This window comes from Gouania willdenowi, chromosome 6, assembly GCF_900634775.1.
Source record: "Gouania willdenowi chromosome 6, fGouWil2.1, whole genome shotgun sequence".
Classification (NCBI taxonomy): Eukaryota; Metazoa; Chordata; class Actinopteri; order Blenniiformes; family Gobiesocidae; genus Gouania; species Gouania willdenowi.
In genome coordinates this window covers 899377-923244 of record NC_041049.1, presented here as the reverse complement: position 1 = coordinate 923244, position 23868 = coordinate 899377, and the positions used below count along the sequence as shown (strand labels likewise).

General features: G+C 42.3%; 2 protein-coding genes across 5 annotated transcripts in view; one reads left to right on the top strand and one right to left on the bottom strand.

The window, feature by feature from the left end:
- The first annotated feature begins 119 nt into the window (after positions 1 to 119).
- Positions 120 to 14816, top strand: recql (RecQ helicase-like). Of its 4 annotated transcripts, none has more exons than XM_028451690.1 (14): positions 120 to 208; positions 506 to 543; positions 862 to 1068; positions 1131 to 1310; positions 1582 to 1688; positions 1761 to 1959; positions 2039 to 2347; positions 10409 to 10557; positions 10634 to 10751; positions 10849 to 10987; positions 11946 to 12037; positions 13039 to 13255; positions 13364 to 13493; positions 14558 to 14816. In XM_028451690.1, the coding sequence occupies exons 2-14, from the start codon at positions 525 to 527 to the stop codon at positions 14648 to 14650; spliced, it is 1959 nt and encodes a 652-aa protein (XP_028307491.1). In that variant the 5' UTR covers positions 120 to 208; positions 506 to 524; the 3' UTR covers positions 14651 to 14816. The 4 variants fall into 4 exon arrangements, with proteins under 4 accessions (XP_028307491.1, XP_028307493.1, XP_028307492.1 ...); XM_028451692.1 differs by having other exon boundaries at positions 122 to 543; positions 2039 to 2205; positions 2326 to 2347; XM_028451691.1 differs by having other exon boundaries at positions 122 to 543; positions 2039 to 2205; positions 2269 to 2347.
- A 2667-nt stretch (positions 14817 to 17483) lies between these two features.
- The window catches only part of LOC114465397 (calcium-activated potassium channel subunit beta-4-like), a 22597-nt gene continuing 16212 nt past the window's right edge, over positions 17484 to 23868 (bottom strand). Inside the window, exons 3-4 of the mRNA XM_028450384.1 lie at positions 20405 to 20532; positions 17484 to 19345 (exon numbers count right to left, since the gene is read on the bottom strand). Of these exons, the coding sequence (XP_028306185.1) occupies positions 19027 to 19345; positions 20405 to 20532 (447 nt within the window). The 3' untranslated portion in view covers positions 17484 to 19026. The remainder of the gene's footprint in view (positions 19346 to 20404; positions 20533 to 23868) is intronic.

The window sequence follows — 23868 nt, the reverse complement described above, 5'->3', positions numbered from 1 at the left end:
TTAACACCATCATTATGTATCAAAATAATACATTTTAGATCTCTGAATAGAGCTATTTAAAGGAAAGTTTTATTTTATTGACCAGAGGGGGCGGTAAAAAGCCAAAGCCTTCCTCAACCCGCTGTAAAAGCAGAAGAAGAAGAAAAAGGCCAGCTTACAGCACGTTATTCAACAGCAGAAGAAGAAACACTAAGCAGCTCATCATTCAGTGAGAAACACGTCCTTTAATTCATTTATTTGTGCGTGTCAGACTGTTTATCAGATACTTAGTATTAACGACATTAATCTGTTTGTAGAACAGTTTTTGTTCAACCCGTGGCTCACAGACCCAAATACAGACAGACGTTGTTCACTGATTTAATTCATCTGATGAGATAAAGTCGTGTTTTTTCCTCTTCCCACAGGATTAATAAATTACATGTAGATCATTTTCTGAGTTTTTTGGGGTTTTTTTCTTTCTTTTATCCGCTACTTCCTGTTATCTCATGTGTTTGTAAACACAAAGAGTCTCTGTGGGAACGACGATGGACAATGGAAACAACGGTGAGTAAAGATCAGTGACACACAGAATAGATCTCTTCCTATCCTTTGGTATAGACGTATAGGGAATAGATCTGTTCCTGTCCTTAGTTACAGACGTATAAGAATAGATCTGTTCATATCTTTTGTTACAGACGTATAAGAATAGATCTGTTCATATCTTTTGTTACAGACGTATAAGAATAGATCTGTTCATATCTTTTGTTACAGACGTATAAGAATAGATCTGTTCCTGTCCTTAGTTACAGACGTAGAAGAATAGATCTGTTCCTGTCCTTTGTCACAGACATATAAAAAATAGATCTTTTGTGCTGTCTATAGATGTGCAGGCGGAGCTTGACTCTGTGGAGGCGGAGCTAGAACTCGTAGAGCTGCAGCTCTCTCAGCTCCTACAGAAACAAACTGATCTGACGTCTCGTAGGAACTTCCTGCTGCAGCAGCTGGAGGAGGCGTGTGAGGCCGCTTTACCTTCATCATCATCATCATCCTCATCCTGCAGACTGGATCTGCAGCACTACGACGGCTCAGGTACGCAGCACCTGCACCTGTGTGAGTGGGCGTGGCCTCCAGCTTCTGCTCCGTGTCCTCAGACTTCTCGTGGTCAGCTGACGTGCAACGCCACCTCAGCGACTCCTTCCACCTGAGCACGTTCAGGAAGCTCCAGCTGAGGGCGATTAACCTCACGCTGTCGGGGAGGGATGTGTTCGTGGTGATGCCCACGGGGGGAGGGAAGAGCCTGTGCTACCAGCTGCCTGCAGTCCTCACTCAGGGTAAAATAGCTCACCTATGGTCTGAATAATATTCACAAATATATACACAGTTTACATGTTTGTATTTATTATCATGTTTAAATCTTAAATTGTGTAAAGTTTTCTATTGTAACCTTTATTAAACCAGAGCAAAACTGTTACGTTTGTCTGAAAAATAAATTCACAAGTCGGACGATCCACAAACACACTTTACACATTTACCAAGCACAAGATTTACACGATAATAAACACACACACACACACATTGTAACTGTGTGTGTGTGTGTTCCAGGTTTCACTCTGGTGGTCACTCCTCTGGTGTCTCTGATGGAGGATCAGCTCATGGCTCTGAAGGCTGTGGGTGTTCCTGCCGCCATGCTCAACGCCTCTAGCAGCAAGGTTACAGTTTCCTCTGACCTCTGACCTCTGACCTCTCCCTGACTGTAACATTTCACTCTTGCTCTTCATCAGCTGGAGAATAAAAGCGTCCTGGCAGGAATGGTCGACCCCTCATCAGCGTTCAAACTTCTCTACGTGACTCCAGAGAAAATCGCCAAGAGCAAACTGTTCATGTCTCGTTTAGAAAAAGCCCACAAGGCGGCGCTGCTGAGTCGCATCGCTGTGGATGAGGTTCACTGCTGCAGCCAATGGGGACACGATTTCAGATCAGGTGATAAAACAGACCACAGCAGCCCACTGAGGGAGGTGGCAGGTTTATGGTGTGTGTGTGTGTGTGTGTGTGTGTGCAGACTACAAGCTGCTGGGCATCTTAAAGAGACAGTTCCCAGATGTTCCTCTGATTGGTCTCACAGCTACAGCCTCCACCAGCCTCCTCAACGATTGTAGCAACATCCTCAGTGTGAGGGAACCAATCACTGTGAGCAGCTCATTCAACAGGACCAACCTGTACTATGAGGTACACACACACACACACACACACACACACTGTGTGTGTCTCAGTTCTCATTTTCTTCTCCAGGTTCGTTTGAAAAGTTCAGACAGCGACGCCATCACTGATATCTGCTCTCTGATAAAGAACAGATACAACCAGCAGTCAGGTACACACACACACACACACACACACACACACACACACACACACACACACACACTATGCTCTCTGTTGTATAATGAGGTCCTGTCATCACTGGGGTTGTACGGAGGTAATAGGACCTGATTTGAAAAAGAAATGTAAATAGTTCTTTAAACTGTTCCTAATGCTCTGCAGTATTTAATCAGTGATGTGATGAATTAAAGGTTCAATTGGTTAAAGACAAAATTAACATAGACAAGGACAACATTTAGAATCAGAATCAGAATGTTTTATTGCCATTGTTGATGAACAGAATTCACAACTAGGAAATTGCTTTGGCTTACAGGTGCTTAAAAAAGATGCAATAGCAAACAATAGAATAGAATAGATTAAATAAAATAAAATAAGAATAAAGCATGCTATAATACCTTCCTGATAATAATATATTATATATACTGAATAAATATAATATAATAATGTATACAGTAAACATGTCATCAGTGCAGGTTATTAAGGACATGATTTATAAAGTGACCCAGATTATAGCAGATTATTAAGTATAAAGTTTGTAGAGAATGTAAAAGTGACTGTGGTTTGAAGCAGAGTTACATAATGTTCATAAGTCCAACAACAGAGAGGAAGAAACTGTTCTTATGGCGAGAGGTTCTGGTCTGAATGAACTGTAACCTCCTGCCTGAGGGGAGGGATTTGAATAGTCCGTGTGCAGGGTGAGAAAGGTCGGCTGTGATCCAACCTGCACGCCCCCGGGTTCTGGCGACGTACAGGTCCTGGAGCGATGTAAGGCTGTGGCCGATCACCTTCTCTGTAGAGCGCACAATGCGCTGTAGTCTTTGTTTGTCCCTGACAGTGGCCCCAGCGTACCACACGGTGATGGAGGAGGTGAGGATGGACTCCATGATGGACGTGTAGAACTGCACCAACATCTGTGCAGGCAGCTTGACTTTCTTAAGCTGTCGCAGGAAGTACATCCTCTGCTGGGCCTTTTTGATGAGGGAGCTGATGGTTAGTTCCCACTTGAGGTCCTGGGTGATGGTGGTGCCCTGGAAGCAGAAAGAGTCCACGGTGGTGTTCGTCTGGGTAAGGGGGGGCAGGGGGGTTGTGGTCTACCTGAAGGCTCTTTCCACAACAGAATACAGCAGTCTTCTCCAAAAGATTACTGAACTGGAGACTACAGTGCGAGGAATACAAGTAAACATTGAGGTTAATGGACACTGTGGATATGATAATGATACGACTGTGCCGCTGTTTCAAAACAGCGGAGTGGATAAAGCTAACTCGCTACCAGCCCGTGCTAACAAAGCTATCAGGCCTAGGGAGGATCCTGTTCCCGTTGATAAGCCAACAGGTGTGAGTCCTCCCTGGAATACTCTGGGAGCTAAGCCTAAGAAAAAGTCATATCCACTTCAAAGGCTAACGGGCCGAGCAAAGCGCCCTGATATCAATAATGAGACGGACTGGCCTGCACTGGCTTCGCAGACTGCAGCCTCAACATCAACTCCCTTGTCTGCCCAGGCACAAAAGTGGACATCTGCTAAAGGCAGGAGTATCACCAAGTCACAAACCCAGTTTCATGTAGAACTGGGTAATCGATTCGCCCCACTGCTGAATGACCTAGGATCTGGCTCTAATGAGGTCAACACACAACCTTCTGGAACTGCGAAGACTGAAAGTGCTTCAGGAAAACAAAAGCGACATGGTAGGCCAAAGCAACAACCTCACACACTGATAGTGGGAGACGTTTCTGTTAAAGATGCTCAGAAGATGTTTAGCAGCAACGTGAAAGTGATCTGCTTACCTAATGACACAGTATCAGACCTGGCTGACAAAATCTTGCATATCGTTGCAGATTACCCACATTTGAAAAATGTTGTGATTCATTTTGGGTTAAATGATTTATCCAAGGAGTCTGAGGTGTTAAAGCTGGATTTCACCCATCTGCTAAAAACTGTGAGCTGTATACAGCCTAAAGTGTTCATCAGTGGCCCGATACCTCCAGTCCGCAAAGGAGATCTGAAATTCTCAAGGATTTACTCTTTGAATAAATTTCTGTCTTCGGCTTGTGCTGCCCTTTCACTAAATTTTATAGAAAATTTTCCTATTTTTTGGGAACGTCGTCATCTTTTTAGAGCAGATGGACTGTGTCTAAACAAGGCTGGAGTAAAACTCTTCACATCCAACTTGTTTTACTTCACCAGTCACACTGCTATCAGTTCTGATAAAGACAGAGGACAACATGTACCATCGGAGAACAAAACAACAAGGAAAGAACATGGAGTCAATGAGCTTCCAGCAAGAAATAAAAATCGCCAAAATGAAGAGGTCAACCCAACCCCCACATCTCAGGACCCACCTGCTTCACCCCAAAATTCACCTACTTCCACCTCATCCAGCTTCTCTCCTACCCCTGCCTTCTTGGATTTAACTGCCCAGATGAACGAGCTGGTTCTGGCTGGCACAAGACTAACACCCCACCCTTTACCCCACCATGGTCAATCTGCACCACCCATCCCTCCTCGAAGATACCAGGCTCAGGATCACTCTTCTCCTCAGGCCAGCTGTGTTCAACTTAGAGCGACACAGGCCTGATGTGTGCTGGGTCCAGACTGCAATAGCTCTATGTTTAGGAACAACCAGAAAAAGTCAGGGCCTTATGGAGTTAATGCAGCTTCTTTAATTCCTGTGGTGACAGGTAACACAGGTAAAATTGTGAAATTAAAGAAAAGCAAAAAGCTTTATAGAGATAAAAATTTGACTCCTATAACATGTCATCCAAAAAGTCCACCAGTGTCTCCAGTAAAGTCTTTAAAATTAGCTCTTCTTAATGTTAGATCTCTTGTTAACAAGTCACTAATAATTAATGATTTTATTTTGACACATCACTTGGACTTTTTATTTCTTAATGAAACATGGTTGAATGATGGTATCAGTAATACTGTTCTCAATGAAAGTGCGCCACAAGACTTTATTTATTTCAATAAGTGTCGTACTTGCAGGAAAGGTGGTGGAGTTGCTGCCATTTTTAAATCAATATTTCAGTGCAAAGAAATAACATTTGGTGATTTTATCTCCTTTGAATATATGTCATTCTTACTGAAGGGTGATTCAAGAGTTCTGTTTTTAGTCATTTATAGACCCCCAAAATATTCTGGAGAATTCATGGATGAGTTTGCTGAACTGCTGTCAGTTGTATGCACTGAATACAACTTTTTAATAATAACAGGTGACTTAAATATTCATGTAGACAATAACATGGACAATACTGCCAAAGAACTGTATGCTTTAATGGATACTTTTGGTCTTACACAACATGTGACTGGTCCGACACACACTCAAGGTCACACTTTGGATCTGGTTATCTCTAAAGGTGTTGATATCTCTGCTGTTGATGTAAGAGACTTAGCTCTATCTGATCATTTCTGTGTCTTTTTTGACCTAGAGACTGTAACATCTGTTCCCCCTAGTTATGTGTGTTTAAAGAAAAGGTACATAAATGACAACACAAGTGCACAGTTTATGGAAGCCATAGCAATGACACCAACATTGAGTGCTGAGACAGTTGATGATCTTCTGGATGAGTATAATAGAAACGTCTGTAATGTCATAGATGTGGTGGCTCCAATCAAAACTAAGAGAAAACCAAACACACAGAAAACACCTTGGAGGAGGACTGAGATAATGCAGAATTTGAAATCTGACTGTAGAAGAGCTGAGCGTAAATGGAGATCAACAAAACTCCAAATTCATCTAGAACTATACAAAATAAGTCTGCGAAAATTCAATGATGGCTTGTTCAAAGCAAGGCAGCAATACTTTTCTGAAATTATTGCCAAAAATGTCAACAACTCTCGCACGTTGTTTTCTGTAATTGAAAAGCTCACAACCCCCCCAGATCAGATAGCCCCTGAATTACTGTCAGCTGGAAAATGCAATGAATTTGCTGTATATTTCAATGAAAAAATACAATCAATAAGGTCAAACATCAGAACAAACCAGCAAAATCACAAAAAGCTTGAACAGCTTCAACCACTGAGGGATGAGTCAATTACAATGTTAGAGTTTATTACAGTGAACCCAAAAACAATAGAGGAAACTGTTCAGCAGCTGAATCCATCAACGTGTTGCCTTGACACAATACCCTCAAACTTCTTTAAAACTGTTGTAAAGTCAATTGTCACTGATCTGTGTCAGATAATTAACTGATCATTCCAATCAGGCACCGTACCAAAATCCCTGAAAGTAGCTGCTGTGAAACCGCTGTTAAAAAAGAGAACACTGGATGCCTCTATACTGGCTAACTATAGACCAATCAGCAACCTTCCATTCATGGCCAAGATCATTGAGAAGGTGGTCTTCAACCAACTGAGTCAATTCTTAACATTCAACAAAATATTTGATAAATTTCAGTCAGGTTTTCGTTCTCATCACAGCACTGAAACTGCTCTTATCAAAGTGATCAATGACATAAGGTTGAACACTGATTCAGGAAAAGTATCTGTTCTCATTCTGTTGGATCTAAGTGCTGCATTTGACACTGTAGATCATACAATTTTGTTGCACAGATTGCAAACATGGGTCGGACTAAATGGAAAAGTAATGCAATGGTTTAAGTCATACTTGGAGGAGCGAAGCTATTTTGTAAGCATTGGAAACTTTGAATCTGACAGATTACCAATGTCCTGTGGGGTTCCTCAGGGATCTGTTCTTGGACCTCTTCTGTTTAACCTTTACATGCTTCCTTTAGGACAAATTTTACAGAACTGTAAGGTTGATTATCAGAGCTATGCAGATGACACACAACTATATCTATCACTGAACCCAGATGACCATGGTCCCATTGAGGTGTTGTGTGACTGTTTAGAAAAAGTAAACTGCTGGATGAGTGAAAACTTCCTTCAACTAAACCATGACAAGACGGAGGTGATTGTCTTTGGTAACAATGAAAAGAGGACTGCTGTCAGCAATTATCTTGAGTCTCGATCTTTAAAAGCTAAAGACCAAGTCAAAAACCTTGGTGTTCTGATTGACTCAGATCTTACATTCAGCAGTCAGATCAAATCTATCACAAAAACAGCCTTCTACCACCTAAAGAACATCTCCAGAGTGAAAGGTTTAATGGCTCAGAAAGATCAGGAGAAACTGGTCCATGCTTTTATCTCCAGCAGACTGGACTATTGTAATGGTCTTCTGACAGGAATCCCCCAAAAGAGCATCAAACAGCTACAGCTGGTTCAGAACGCTGCAGCTCGGGTCTTAACCAGAACAAAGAGGTCAGAGCACATTACTCCAGTTTTAAAGTCTTTACACTGGCTCCCAGTCAGCCTCAGAATAGACTTTAAAGTTCTGCTGCTGGTGTATAAATCTGTGAATGGGTTTGGTCCAGAATACATCAGTGACATGTTGGTCAGGTATGAACCCAGCAGGTCTCTCAGATCTATGGACACAGGTCAGATAGTGGAGCCCAGAGCTCACAGTAAACATGGTGATGCTGCTTTTAGTTGTTATGCTGCAAAGAAGTGGAACAAACTGCCAGCGGAGCTGAAGTCAGCATCCAATGTGAACATTTTTAAATCAAAGTTAAAGGCACTTTTTTTCTCTACTGCATATGATTGAGAGAGAGATTTTTTATCATGTTGTTGATGTAATGATGATTTTACTGATGATTTTAATTGATTTTACTGATGATTTTAATTGTTCTTATTGATTTAAATGTTCTTATTGATTTTAAACAATTGAATGTTTTATCATGTAAAGCACATTGAGTTGCCTTGAGTATGAAATGCGCTATATAAATAAATTTGCCTTGCCTTGCCTTGCCTTGAAGTCCATGATCATTTCCACTGTCTTCTGGGTGCTTAGCTCCAGGTTGTTGCCACTGCACCAGGACATCAGCTGGTCCACCTCCCTCTTGTAGGCAGACTCATCGTTGTTAGAGATGGGTCTAATGAGGGTGGTGTCTTCCACAAACTTGATGAGCTTAACAGAGTCGTGGCTGGAGGTGCAGTGGTTGGTGTACAGGGAGAAGAGCACAGGGGAAGGAACACAGCCCTGCGGAGCTCCTGTGTTTATAATCCAAGTGTTTGAGACATTCTTCCCCAGCCGTACGCGCTGCCTCCGGTCCGTCAGGAAGTCAGTGGAGTCAGGCACGTTGAGCTGGGAGAGCTTGTCCTGGAGCAGAAATGGGAGGATGGTGTTAAAAGCTAAGTCCACAAACGGGATCCTGGCGTCGTCCACAGACCTGTTGGCTCTGTAGGCGAACTGCAGGGGGTCCAAATGTAGGGAGGTAAGGGACTTGAGGTGGGACAGGACCAGGCGCTCGAATGACTTCATGACTACAGATGTGAGAGCCACAGCTCTGTAGTCATTAAGTCCAGTGATCCGGGTCTTCTTTGGGACAGGGGCGATGGTGGAGGATTTTAAGCAGGCTGGATCATGGCATGACTCAGTGAGATGTTAAAAATGTCTGTGAAGACTGGAGCAACTCAATAGCACAGTTTCTAAGGGTGGTGGGTGAGACAACATCCGGACCACTGGCCTTTTTCATGTTAAGACCTTTGAACAGCCTGCAGACAGCATGATTGTTCACAGTTAGAGTGGGGCACAGGGGAATGTGCCCCCCCCCCTCTTTGAGCTGTGGGGGGGGATGAGGGGTGAGGCTCCTTGTTGTAAACAGCAGCCAGTGAAGCTAATAGAATGATTTGCAGTGAATGAAAAGATAGGAGAGTAGTGCTAGTGGATCACTGTCACATCAATACACCAGCCATTTTTGATGTAGAAGCAGACACCTCCACCTTTATGCTTGCCTCCGGAGAGTCCCCATTGTCTGTCTGCGAGCAGCAGCCTGAAGCCCTCTAGGTCCACTGTGGTGTCCGGGATCAGCTCATTGAACCATGTCTCAGTAAAGCAGGATGAGGAAAAGTCTCTGTTCCTTCTCATCAGCAGCACTAGCTCGTCCATCTTATTGCTCAGTAAGTGGACGTTGGAGAGGAAAATGCTGGGTAGCGCGGTGCGGGATCCCCTTCTTCTTAATTGCACAAGCACTCCTCCACGTTTTCCTTTTCTGCAGCTTCTCACTTTTCGGACTAAAACATGAGCCAAATCTACCGCAGACGTTAAAAAAGCAGGTAGTCGATCCGTGGGCGTGGTTGATCTAATGTTTAGGAGCTCTTCGCGAGTGTAAGAGCCCCCAGACACACTTTTAAAGTTCAAAAACAGACAAAAAAAGAACGCACCAGTAAGCCAGAGCAACCATCTGTGGCGCCATCTTGACTAAGTAATTTTAAGGCTTTTTTTAAGGGATTCGTTAACTTCTTTAATGTGATATTTATTGTCTAAAGCGTGCCGACTGCGGCTGTTATAAACGTCATATTTCTGTGTGTCCCCGTTGTGTAGTTGTTGTCAATGCACACAGGGAGGCAGACGTCACCTGTTCAGTAGCTGATCCTTCAGAGTGTTTAAATGAGATCCCACGTGCACGTGTCCTGGTGTTGTACAGTAACGTGCACGTGTCCTGGTGTTACGACCCCCTCTAGGATGTTATTCAAGGCTTGAGGAGCCGCAACATAAACAAGACACCACACAGAAAACAACGATTATCAAAAGTATTTATTAACAAAATTATAAAAGTACCAACAGAACAAACTAAAAGGGACTGGAGACCCTGGCCAAACTGAACAAAAGTAGGGAGGACACTGGGTCAACCCTATACAGGGCCGTCGTCCCAGCGTCCACCCTCTAAACTACAAAAACATACGAAAGACTAAACTACAGGAACACGAAAACAGGACTACCAGAAATCTCCAGTCCAAACTAAAACAACAAACTTACAAAGACCTCCAGTGGGGAGCTGAAGAACTCTCCCCACATGTCTGCTGCTGGTCAGTTGTTGTGCCTCCCTCTTTCTGGTCCTCTCAGCCCTTTATAAGCTCCTCCTCCTTCTCCTACCTGATTACTGATGTGAGCCAGGTGTGTTAGGAGAGGAGAGGAAGGGCAGGCTGAGAGGCCATGAGGCACCAGCCGTAACACCTGGTGTTGTACAGTAACGTGCATGTGTCCTGGTGTTGTACAGGGATCGTGTACGTGTTCTCTCAGAAAGACGCTGCGCTAGTTTCTGCTGAGTTGCAGAAGAGGAACATCACAGCGTTCCCGTATCACGCCAACATGAACCCAGAGGATAAGACTAAGGTTCACCGACGGTGGAGCTCCAACAAGATCCAGGTAAACATCACCACCTCTCTAACTCAGTTACACTGAACAACAACATTTCACATCCTTCCCCGCTGTGTGTCCTCAGGTTGTCGTGGCAACCGTGGCCTTTGGGATGGGCATTGATAAGCCTGATGTCAGGTTTGTCATCCATCACACCATCAGCAAGTCCTTAGAGAACTACTACCAGGAGAGTGGAAGAGCAGGTACATGGCTAGCATTTAAACTGTTAGCATTTTAACTGTTACTACGCACTGCAGCTGACCACTATGTGTGTGTGTGTGTGTGTGTGTGCGTGTACAGGTCGTGATGATAAACCAGCCGACTGCATCGTGTATTTTGGTTTCTCTGACGTGTTCAGGATCAGCTCCATGGTGGTGATGGAGAACGTGGGTCAGAAAAAACTACACCAGATGGTGAATTACTGTCTGAGTCTGGACAGGTATCACACACACACACACACACACACACACACACACACACACACACACACACACACACACACACACACACACACACACACACACACACACACACACACACACACACTTTATAGGTCCAGTATAATGAATAAATGACGATCTAATAGTTTATCTACAGTGATAAACATCCTTTATCCTCATTCAGAGGGTCAAAGTGTGAAAGTTCTGTTTCCTCTCTTGTTATTACACATGTTGTAATAAGTCAGCTTTAAACGGAACCGATGGATGTTTCTTGCGGAAACTCCTCCTCCTGCTAATCCTGGCTCCTCCTACACTATAAGAATGTGAGCTCCTCCCTCTCAAACTACCTCACAGATAAAACACACATAGCTAAGGCAGGTTGATATTACAGTTAATATCTTTCCATTATATAGATAAACCGAGGAGCGCTCACAATCAGTTTCACATTTATACCACCTCATATCTCCTTTATGGGATGATCTGATGTGTTTGTGACCCAATGCAATGGTCAGACAAAATACTGGACTATCGTCTCATTCTGTGGTCAGTAGAGGTGAGGAGGAGAAGAAAGACTGTTAATGATTAACTGTTGCCGTGACAAACACACTCGATGAAGCAGAGCCTGAAGTAGTGTGTGTTTACGCCCACTTTTCAGAGGCTAAAACTCCAGAAAACAGGTGAGTTTGGGAAATAATGCTCAAATACTATGTTGTTGGGTTCTTAGAACAAATGGAGATGAGTGAAAAATAGCAGAATTCTGGATCTTTAACACACACACACACACACACACACACACACACACACACACACACACATACAAACACACACTGTCAGAAACGCTGACCATCAACATCGTCGTGTGTGTCTGTGTGTGTGTGTGTTTGTTTGTTTGTTTGTTTGTTTGTGTGTGTGTGTGTGTGTGTGTGTGTGTGCGTGCGTGCGTGCGTGTGTGTGTAGGTGCCGGCGCTCCCTGATGGCGTCTCACTTTGACGAGGTTTGGGACGATGAAGATTGTGGTCAGATGTGCGACGTGTGTCGACACCCGACAGGTGGAGGTTTAGGGTCTATGTTACTAATCTAGATTAGATTAATCTATGTTAGCTGGCTTCAACTAACCAAACATTCCCTGTCAGATCAAGTGATCCCACCCACACTACGTGGGCGTGCCCATGAAAGGGGTGGAGATTGCAGTGTCTGACCAATCAATGGAGAGAACTGTCAGAATGAGCTTCTTTACAATGAATGGAGGAACAGATTATGATCTTAAATAAATATAATGAATATAAATCCATGATGACAGTGAAGAGCAACAGTGTTAGTGCAGCGCACAGCAGGAGGAGGAGCTTTTATACTCACTTATATCTGATCAACTTCATAACTTGGTCCTGACCAGGTTAGGTGTTGCTTAAGTTTAAAATGATGAATAATTAAAATCCATAATTCAGACCAAAAACAACACTGTTGTTACAGAAAAGACAGTAATGATAGAACTCAGACAGGAAGCTGCTGATACTGTTAATGTGTAGAAGTGTGACATTATTTATGATATTAATCTATTAGATGATAAATGAACAGCGCTCTGCAGTTAAACTTTATTACAGCACACACATGTTTCTATTCAGGTAGATCTATTTATCACACACTGGGATGAGAACACATTGTTTACTGTAGTATGTTCCTGATGATGATGTCAGCCTCATTATAGCGTATGAATGAATTAATGAATGAATTCACCTGTATCTACACACAGACTTCATCAGCTGACTGTAGATCAGTCCATCAGATATAAATCTATATCTTTCCTAAATGATGTCATCAGTAAATTAAAGTATTCATTTATAATTAATAATGTTCTTTATAAACTCAGCTGTGTGTGTGTGTGTGTGTGTGTGTGTGTGTGTGTGTGTGTGTGTGTGTGTGTGTGTGTGTGTGTGTGTGTGTGTGTGTGTGTGTGTGTGTGTGTGTGTGTGTGTGTGTGTGTGTGTGTGTGTGTGTGTGTGTGTGTGTGTGTGTGTGTGTGTGTGTGTGTGTGTGCGTGTGTGTGTCACAGACTGCTCAGAGGTTGACATCAGCACACACGCGCGGCAGCTGCTGCAGATCCTGGAGTGTGCGTCCTCCATGGACGAGAGGCTGACTCCGTTGAAGCTGGTGGAGGCGTGGCTAGGGAGGGGGCCGGCCAAACACAGGAAGTTGTCACACGTCACCACGCTGTCCCGCAGCTCAGCGGAGAGTGTGGTGCTACACCTCCTGCTGCAGGGTTACCTACGGTCAGTTAGCCACGCCCACAATAAGACAGACATCACGTTAAAAAACAACTGAATTCAAGTAAAATGAAGAAATAAAGTTAAAAAAGTGTGTGTGTGTGTGTGTGTCAGGGAGGACTTCAGCTTTACTCCGTACACCACTCATTTCTATGTGAAACTGGGTCGTAAATCTTCTCTACTGAAGGATCAAAGTCACAGCGTCAGCATCAAGATGAGAACAGCAGGGGGCGCTGGGCCTCAGGTATTAATGTTTCTAATGTTTTTAATATTTCAGCTTCTCCTCTACGTCCACATCAACAAAGCAATCAACACAACAAAACCATTTTATGAACATTTTGAGCTCATTTTTGCTTATTTTTATCCTTTTTCTACAACTCCTCCAAACTCACCATATTATAACATATTTTCATCACTTGTTCTTGCCATATTTTTGCTCCTTTTAATGTATTTTTGCTACATTTCTCCCATTTCATTAGTCTTCTACATCACATTTCAATGACTTTTTTCCACTTTCCAGACATGTTCAGCACATAAACATTTTCTACCACTTTTACACCTAATATCACATATGTTGATCCATTATTGTCACTTTTTACCTCTTTTCACCAGATTTCATGATTATTTTTGCCAATTTAACCACATTCACCATTTGTCATTCCCACATTTTTCCAGTGTAAACTAATTGTTTCATTTTTATTCACTTTGAACCATTTTATTAGTGATTAAAACCATGATTTCCATCTTTAAGATGATTATAATAATAATAATAAACGTTCCTGGATAACAGTGGATATTATTCAGATGAATAAATAAATGTGGTTATCACAGATTCATAGAACAATGGACCATCATTTTACTGACTTTATGGATGGACCCCAAAAATCTCCCCTTTATTCCCCCTTATAGATGGTCCTGTCTCCACATGACTGTTCTTCAATGTTCATGTCTGTGTTCAACCACCTTCAGCTACAGTGGGGGTCCCTGCTCTCTGGGACCTTTATTTTGGAGGCTCCCCCTTCTCTGGGACCTTCATTTTAGGAAATAAAGGTTGAGAACCAGTGTCATCTGAACGATGCTGAATGTTTGACTCACTGATCGTAATCAAAGAGACATCTGTAACATTGTTTAGATTCCAGTGAAGAGACAAAAGTTTCATTTGAAAAACAGAGATGGAAGGATTAGCAACGCAGTCACAAGATGAACCAGTGACCAGCTGAAGTGAAACACCTGCATCAGACTTTACATGGGCTGCAGTGGTTAATGCTGAGTAATGATTAAATGTAATTCCTTTTAAATGATTTTCAGGTCAAAGCCACAAAGCGACAGAACAAAGGTGGTGAGGGAAATTCATCCAACGCTCCTACATCGAAGAAACAGAGGGCGGAGCTTCTTCAGTGAACCTCCCACTGCAGACTGAGATCATCAGGTTTAGTCTCTGTTTACGTCTTAAACAGTGTCATTGGATTTATGAAGCAAAAGCAGAAAATTATGATTTAAATTGTTTTAATGTGCTTTGAGCTCTTACGTTTGTGTTTTTTTTCTCTATAAAATCACCTTAAAATCAGTGAAATGAGTCGTTAGTGTTTCCTGCTTCATACATTTGTCCTTTAGTTCTAAACCAGGGGTATCAAACTCATTTTGGTTCAGGGGCCAAATATAAAGTAGTTTGATCTAAAGGGGGCCACAGGTTTTAAACAGGAAAACTAGTCATTTAATAATAATTTCCCCAAGTTTGAACTTTGACGTATAAATATAAAAGTATGTAAGCGCTGACAATATCCAAGCAATAAGTATTTTTTATTTTTTTGAACAAAAGTGTTTATTCATATTTCAAGCTTCATCACTCATTTCTAAAGCTGTAGTGCTTTATCATTTTAACAAATAAACAAAACAACAAACTCTTTGGCAGACGGTCATTTAAGCAATGGCAAAATATGTGGTATTACAAAAAAATAATAATAATAAGCATCATAATTGTAGTGATGAAATATGGTCAACGCACTTATACAAGAATCAAGCATTGGTTGATGGTTCCAAAACATTTCTGTCAGTCTAAAGTAGGTAATATTTCCTTTAGTCCATAGTCAAATTTCTTTTATTTTTTCTATTGCGTACACTTTTATGAGTCTCTGTTTCCATTGATCCACTGTAGGAAGCATTGGTTTCAACCAAACACTGTAATCATCATCTTAGCCACCAACACCAGTATTGTAAATAAGTACATGTTTGGTTTATTTAAAGGAGCACTCCAAAGATAAAAACCAGTGGCTCAGAAAATGTGTGTGTGGTCTTAACCTGAGTCTCCAGCATTGCTTTGTTGTATTCTTATCAAATTTTGAAATTATAAAAAGACTTCTAGTATTTACTTTCCAAGAAAATTCTTTCCAAGTTGGACTGCTGGTCAATTTGTACGCCCCATATAGTGGGAGGAGCTTAAGTAGAGTGAAGGTTTGATGTACATAGAGGTGTACACACTCTGTACTCTATAGTGTTATAAAGGGTTTATTTGTGGGTACAAAGTCAAATAGTGTGTGTGATTTATCTGGTTTAATTCTATGAAACATGAATATGATAAATGTGTTTGTTGTTTTTTTACTCATTTATATATATTTATATATATATATATATTTTTTTTGTTATGTATATTCTTGTACATTTCTGTTGTTTTGTGTGCTTTTTGTATAAATATTGTTTAGTTTTTGTTTGATTGTACTCATTATGTGTATTTTTGTACCTTTGTGTTTTTGTGCATTTTTTGAATAATTATTGTTTTTTTGTTGCCATTGCAGTGTGATTCTGTTGTCATTTTGTGTATTTTTTGTATAAATATTTAGTTTTGTGTATTTTGAGTCATTTCCATATTTTTGTTAATGTTTTGTGTATTTTTCTGTAATGTATGTTTTTTGGGGTCATGTGTGTTTTGGAACCTTTTTCTATATTTTTGTGCATTTCTGTTTTGTGTACTTTTTTATAAAAAATATTGATAAGTTTTTTGTTTTATTTTTCATGACCAAACTCCATAGCCATTGTAGCGCCAATCAGAAAAGTAACAAAACGGCCCAAACTACATGAGTTAGTAGATTAAAGTATTATCTACAGTTCAGCTGTTGTTTTTTTTTTTAAACAAAATCATTGTTTATCTTTGAACCGAGTGGTCAGAGTTTAACCACAGATAATCTACAGTTTAGGTTAACGAAGGTTCAAAAACATACAGTTGAGACACGAAAACGGAACAAAGAACCCAGGATGTGTGAAGCAGCAAACACTGATAGTCTGGTCCAGATATATGTGAAGATAAATGATTATTTATTTCATAAAAACCAAAGCAGCACAAACAATCATTCACAGACACAGACACACACACACACACACACACACACACAGACACACACACAGACACACACACACACACAGTTCTCCTTCGTGAGACAACGTGAAGCAGACGTGACTCAGTGAGTCTAATGTTTCTAATGAGTCTAATGATTCTAATGAGTCTAATGATTCTAGTGAGTCTAATGAGTCTAATGATTCTAGTGATTCTAATGAGTCTAATGTTTCTAATGATTCTAATGAGTCTAATGATTCTAGTGATTCTAATGAGTCTAATGTTTCTAATGATTCTAATGAGTCTAATGATTCTAATGAGTCTAATGAGTCTAATGATTCTAATGAGTCTAATGAGTCTGTAAATCTTTAGGAGGAGCTACATTGTCGGGAACAGGAAGTGTGGTCACCTGCTGTCACTGCTACTTCCTGTTAGTGCAACTTTTTAACGCTGCTGTATGCTAGGTTCGCTCAGGGTTTTCAAACCTTGGGGTCGTGACCTCATGTGGGGTCGCCTGAAATGACCAGTAATAATAAAATACAAAATATTACTGAATAAAATTCTTTTTTTATTTTTTAATTATATTGTATTTATTTATTTATCTATTTTGCACAATTAAAACCGATACATAATATCATAGATATATATATATATATATATATACAGAGCAGGAAGAGGCAGAAAGCTCAACTAGTTTAAATTATTATTGTTTTTCAAATTAAAACTCCACACACAATCTCAAACAACTGTATTCTATACTTTCACTTTATCAAATATAATGTACTTCAAATCAATAGCAGAATAAAAATATCTGAGCTGGTGCATGTTGTCACTACTAATCCTCACTACTTTATATCTGTGATATAAAAATATGGTCACGACACAAACATGTCGGTTACCACTGGTTTAGGTTAGAATGGTGATGTTTAGATGTGATGCTACATAATCAGCTGCAGGTTTGTTTCAAAGTTTGCTAAAAATAAATAAAAGCTCTGTGAGACTATAGAGGGAAGAGGTTTGTTGCTACTCACGTCACAGAGTCGAGGGTTTGAATCCCTGATCAATAGGAGGTATTTACATAGAGAGTGAGTTTTAACTGCAGCTCTATCAAAGATCATCTATAATATCATTATTTTATTATTTAAAACTATTTTCATTAAATCTAATGTGTTGCTCATCAGTCGTATGAGGTGTTGTGACACAATCCGTGACCAGACTACATGGTGATTCCAGCCAAAAGCTGCTGTTTTCAGTGACTGATGGTTAAAGTAAAACCACAGGATTGGTTTGTGTTTCATCATCTCTCTGTTTACATCCTTTTACTGTTTATTAAACTTTCTCAAACAATGAATAAAATTAATAGACTTAACGACTCGTTAATTATACAGCTTTACCTGTTAGCCACAATGCTAACACAGAATAATGGAAGTGTGTGATATTAGATCCTGATTTTACATAAATGGAGAACAAAGAATTAAGTCATGTTGATTGTTGTGTTTCAGAACGCGACGTCTATTTAACGCTTTAGTTTAATGAACTTCTGGTGGTTCTTTAAAGAAAATAACTAAACCTCTCGTATTTCAGATGATCTTTGATTAAAGTGTTCACAGATAAAAGTCAGACTTCTCCACAGTGAAACGAACGCCTGGAACTCAAACGTTGCTACATTTAAACTAATTATTGCACAAAGAGATTTTTTCTGAGAGAATCGTGGAAGAGGAACGATAGAAAAGTTAAAGTGTGATTTTCAAATTGTAAGAAAGAAGGTGTTGTTTCTTCAGGGCCTCCATAGTTACTGCCCCCTACTGGACTGGAGAAAATCACATGTTGGTTAAAGAGCCCCCTGCTGGTCCCTGCTGGTCCCTGCTGGTCCCTGCTGGTCGGGGCTGGTTGGGGCTAGTTGGGGCTGGTTGGGGCTGGTTGGAGCTGGTTGGGGCTGGTTGGGGCTGGTTGGGGCTGGTTGGGGCTGGTTGGGGCTGGTTGGAGCTGGTTGGGGCTGGTTGGAGCTGGTTGGAGCTGGTTGGGGCTGGTTGGGGCTGGTTGGAGCTGGTTGGGGCTGGCCCCTGACCCATAAATAAAAGATGGAGATGCTTGAATTATTCACAGGGACCTCCTGAAGTCGTCCTGCGTCTGTGGAGCTTCATCACGCTGACCTTTGAGCTCCAGGAGGAAGGATACGCTGTGCTTCGTCCCTGAAACTAGTCCCACAGTGTGGACAGGTTAAAGTCCTCCCAGTATCAGCCTCTAACTGGTCTGTACTGGTTTCACTGGATCTAAACAGCAGCTGGTTTACAGATGTTGGTCTGCAGGATTATGGTCTCAGATCAGATTAAAACAGATTATATTAAACCAGATTAGATCAAATAATATTAGATAAGGTTATTTCTAAAGTTCCTACAGATGTTTGGACTGGTTTCTATCTGATCTCTAACTGGTTTCTGGTGCGTCCTCATAACCCTTCCTCCGGGCGTTCCTGGTGTTCTCTATCTCGTCGTCTCACTGGTACGGCGAACAGCGGCAGCGCTCGTGACGGCGTAGTTGGTTCGTGGTCTGGTTTGTAGTCAGTGGGTGAGGAGGCGGAGAGGTCCGGACATGCCTCGTAGGAGCTCCGCCTCTTCTGCAGAGCTTCTGCGCGTGCGGCCAGTGAGCGTGCGCACACAGTAAGCAGCACGATGAGCGTCCCCAACAGCAGAGACACCGTGGGCCACAGGAAGCAATGCAGCAGCACGCTGACATCATGGGCTCTACGCCACAGCACGTCATCGGGTCTGGAACACAACCAGCAGAGAACAACCAGTTAGGACTAATATCACCGTTTACACATGCCTAAACTGGTTTCAAACGCTGCTCAGTGGGAACAGTTTAAAACTTCTGTCAAACCAGTCCAAAGTGAACGAACCTGGAACCAGTCACAACTTCATCTAAAACCATTATCAAACAAGTCCAAAACCCATTAAAACCATTTTAAAACCAGTCCAGACTACAGTGGGAGCTGTGAACCAGTAGAAAAAATAAACTATTAAAACCATTAAATCAGGCCAAAGAAATTTAAATCCAGTTTTGAGATACAGTTGAACTGGTTTAAGCAGCATTAACCATTCAAAGTGATCCTCCTTTTTATACTAATGTGTCCTAAAATCTTCTAAATGTCTTTATTAATAGATCTATGTCTAACAAAACACATTATTATGCACCATATTTGTTTTTAATTACATTTTAAAAACAGGACAACTTTACAGTTTTAGAGCCTGTGTTCCTCCATTTTAAAATCACATGATTGATGATGTCACACGGCCCCACTGCCTGTAAACATCCCATTGTTTTCTATTGGAGTGAAACATTCAGCCTGATTTATAGAGCATTTAGTAGATTTTTACATTTTTTAGCAGTTTTTTAGTCACAATAACAACTTGTGCTGTTTGTGGTTGCTCTAATAAAACAGGAAAAGTTAAAGATGTCAATTAAACCACTTTTGTTTGCTGAAAGAGGATGAAAACAGTTCCAACTCAGGTTTGGTAGTAGGCAATGAAACAGAGAAGAAGAGCTCTCCTAAGGGACCTTTACTCTCCCTTTAACACACTCTGGTGGCTGAAGTTAGAGAGTAAATTACAGATTTACCACCAGAGCATGTCAGCGCACTGTTTAAGTGTTCCATTTTAAAAAAGTTAATAAAATGAATATGTGCATAATAATGTGTTTTGTAAGACATAGATCTGCTAATAAGTACATTTCAAAGATTTTATGCAATATTTGTAAAAACAGTGGAGAATCCCTTTAAATCATCAGTCTGCTGGTCATGTGATGTTTCAGGTGACCTTCTCTCTGACCTTCTCTGCTGGTTGAAGAAGCAGGTGAAGGATTGTCCACTCAGCTCTTTCCTGAAGTAATCCTCCCACCAAAGAACGCTGGCTCGGTTCTTCTGGTTGTCACGTTCACAGGGAGGAACGTAAGAGCACTGAGGACAGAACGTCATAGAATCACACCAGAACGTCCGTCACATCACAGGAAGTAAAACACCATGTTCACCAGTGTTTGCTGTGTTTCCATAGCAACCAGGCAGGCCATTCATTGGTTTAAGAATAAAATCCCTGTATGACAACAAAAAACAATATTTTGATTTTATTTTTGAAGCCTCATTTCAAAATAAAGCCTCTATTCGTAAAAATAAACAAATGAAACATTTTAAAACAAAAATACTGTTCCATAGCAAAAAAAACCTAGTTTGAAAGTTAAAGCCCTCATTTGATGGCGCCGCGGATGGCTGCTGTGGTGTGTTGGTCCGCACTTTTTTGTCTTGTTTTTGTCGTAAAATCTGCAACTGGCTGCTCTTATTCAAGAGAAGAGCTGTTGAACATCAGGGCAACAATCCCCAAAGATTTATTTCCCACTTTCATCGCTTCCTCTGTGGATTTACTGGACATTTTACTCAAAGGTTCGCGAACCTTTGCTCACGCAGTGAAGCGTCGGAGGAGGAAAAAGAGCTGGTGCGGCCGACGCACACCGGGAGGAGGAAAGGTGGAGGAATCTGCTTTGATGTGAACAGTAACTGGTGTAACGACATGACAGTGATCCTCCAGCACTGCTCTCCTCACCTGGAATCCTTTATTATCAACAACAAACCCTTCTATTCTCCCCGTGAGTTCACTTCATCCATCCTGGTTGGTGTGTACATCCCACCGTCAGCTGATGTGTGTGAGGCACAGCGCACACTCGCCGACCAGATCCTGTGCATGGAGCGGACCTACCCGGACTCTTTTATCATTGTGCTTGGTGACTTTAATAAAGGGGACCTCTCACACCAGCTCCCCAAATATAGACAATTAATTAAATGTCCGACCAGAGAGGAGAAGACACTGGATCACTGTTACACCACACTAAGCAGTGCTTATCACGCCGTTTCCCGTGCTGCACTGGGCCTATCGGACCATTTGATGGTCCACCTGATTCCTTCATACAGACAGAGGCTGAAGCTCTGTAAACCTGTGGTGAAGGAATCTAAACAATGGACCAGTGAAGCAGTGGAGAAACTCCAGGAGTGTCTGGACTGGACTGACTGGGATGTTTTCAGGTCTGTGAACAGTTCTCTGGATGAGTTTACAGACGCTGTGACGTCCTACATCAGCTTCTGTGAGGACAGCTGCATTCCATCAAAGACCAGGGTGAGTTATAACAATGACAAACCCTGGTTCACAGCTAAGCTCAGAGGGCTGAGGGCAGACAAAGAGGTCGCTTTCAGGAGTGGAGACAGAGCCAGGTACAGAGAGTCGAAGTACACGTTTAGAAAGGAGGTGAGAAAAGCCAAACGTTTGTACTCAGAGAAGCTACAACATCAGTTCTCTGCGAATGACTCGGTTTCTGTCTGGAGAGGCTCAGGTAAATTACAAACTACAAGCCCAGAGCCCCTGCTGCTGCTAACGACCTCTGCCTGGCCAACAGTCTGAATGAGTTCTATTGTAGATTTGACAGACAATGGGACAGACCTGACTCCAACCCCCCTCACACCTCTGACCAGCCTCACTCCAACACCTTCACCCCCCACATCAAAGCTACAGTCTCACCACAGCTGCCTACAGAGGCTCTCTCCCCTATCTTCCCCCCCTCCTCCCCCCCTCCTACAGAGACACCTTTCTCCATCAAAGAGAGAGATGTAAATAGACTTTTCAGGAGACAAAACCCCCGTAAGGCTTGTGGACCGGACTCTGTCTCTCCTTCCACCTTAAAGCACTGTGCTGATCAGCTGTCTCCAGTGTTCACAGACATTTTTAACACCTCACTGGAGACATGCACCGTACCAGCCTGTTTTAAGGCCTCCACCATCGTTCCTGTCCCTAAAAAGCTGAGGATCAGAGGACTTAATGACTACAGACCCATCGCTCTGACATCTGTGGTCATGAAGTCCTTTGAACGCCTCATGCTCTCACACATCAAGGACATCACCGACCCCCACCTGGACCCCCTGCAGTTTGCCTATAGATCCAACAGGTCTGTAGACGATGCTGTAAACCTGGCTCTCCACTTCATCCTCCAGCACCTGGACTCCCCAGGCTCCTACGCCAGGATCCTGTTTGTGGACTTCAGCTCTGCTTTAACACAATAATCCCAGCTCTCCTTCAGGACAAGCTTTCCCAGCTGAACGTGCCAGACTCCACCTGCAAGTGGATCACAGACTTCCTGTCTGACAGGAAGCAGCACGTGAAGCTGGGAAAAACCATCTCTGCTCCCCGGACCATCAGCACTGGATCTCCTCAGGGCTGTGTTCTTTCTCCTCTGCTCTTCTCCCTGTACACCAACAGCTGCACCTCCTCTCACCAGTCGGTCAAACTCCTGAAGTTTGCAGACGACACGACCATCATCGTCTCATCTCTGATGGAGACGAGTCTGACTACAGGTGGAGACAGACCGGCTGGTGTCCTGGTGCAGCCAGAACAACCTGGAGCTCAACGCTTTAAAGACAGTGGAGATGATAGCAGACTTCAGGAAGAACCCAGCCCCCCTCACCCCCCTCACCCTGGGAGACTCTACAGTGAGCTCTGTGGAGTACTTCTGCTTCCTGGGGACCATCATCACTCAGGACCTCAAGTGGGAGCTGAACATCAGCTCCCTCATCAAAAAAGCTCAGCAGAGGATGTACTTCCTGTAGCAGCTGAAGAAGTTCAGTCTGCCAACAAAGATGATGGTGAAATTCTACAGCTCCATCATCCAGTCCATCCTCTGCTCCTCCATCACCATCTGGTACGCTGCAGCTACGGCCAAGGACAAGGCCAGACTGCAGCGTATCATCCACTCTGCAGAGAAGGTCATCGGCTACAATCTGCCCTCCCTCCAGGACCTGAACCCCTCCAGGATTTTGAGGCGTGCAGGAAAGATTGTGGCTGACCCCTCCCACCCCGGTCATAAACTGTTTCAATCTCTCCCTTCTGGAAGGAGGTTTAGGTCCATCAGGACCAGAACCTCCAGACACAAAAACAGCTTCTTTCCCTCTGCCACCATCCACATGAACACACCCCAAGTCACCCACTGAACCCCCACCCCCCACCCCCCCCGATCACCACCCTCCATGATGACATTATCTGCTGCACTGTATATATATATATATATATATTTATCCTATTTATCCTTTATTCTCTATCTATCCTTTATTTATCCCTCATCCTTTATATTTATCATTATTATTATTATTATTATTGTTGCTGGGTTGTTCTTTGTTTGTTTTTTTGTTTTTTTGTGCACCAACTACCAAGACAAATTCCTTGTACTGTCCTTAAAACTGTACATGGCCATTAAAAATATT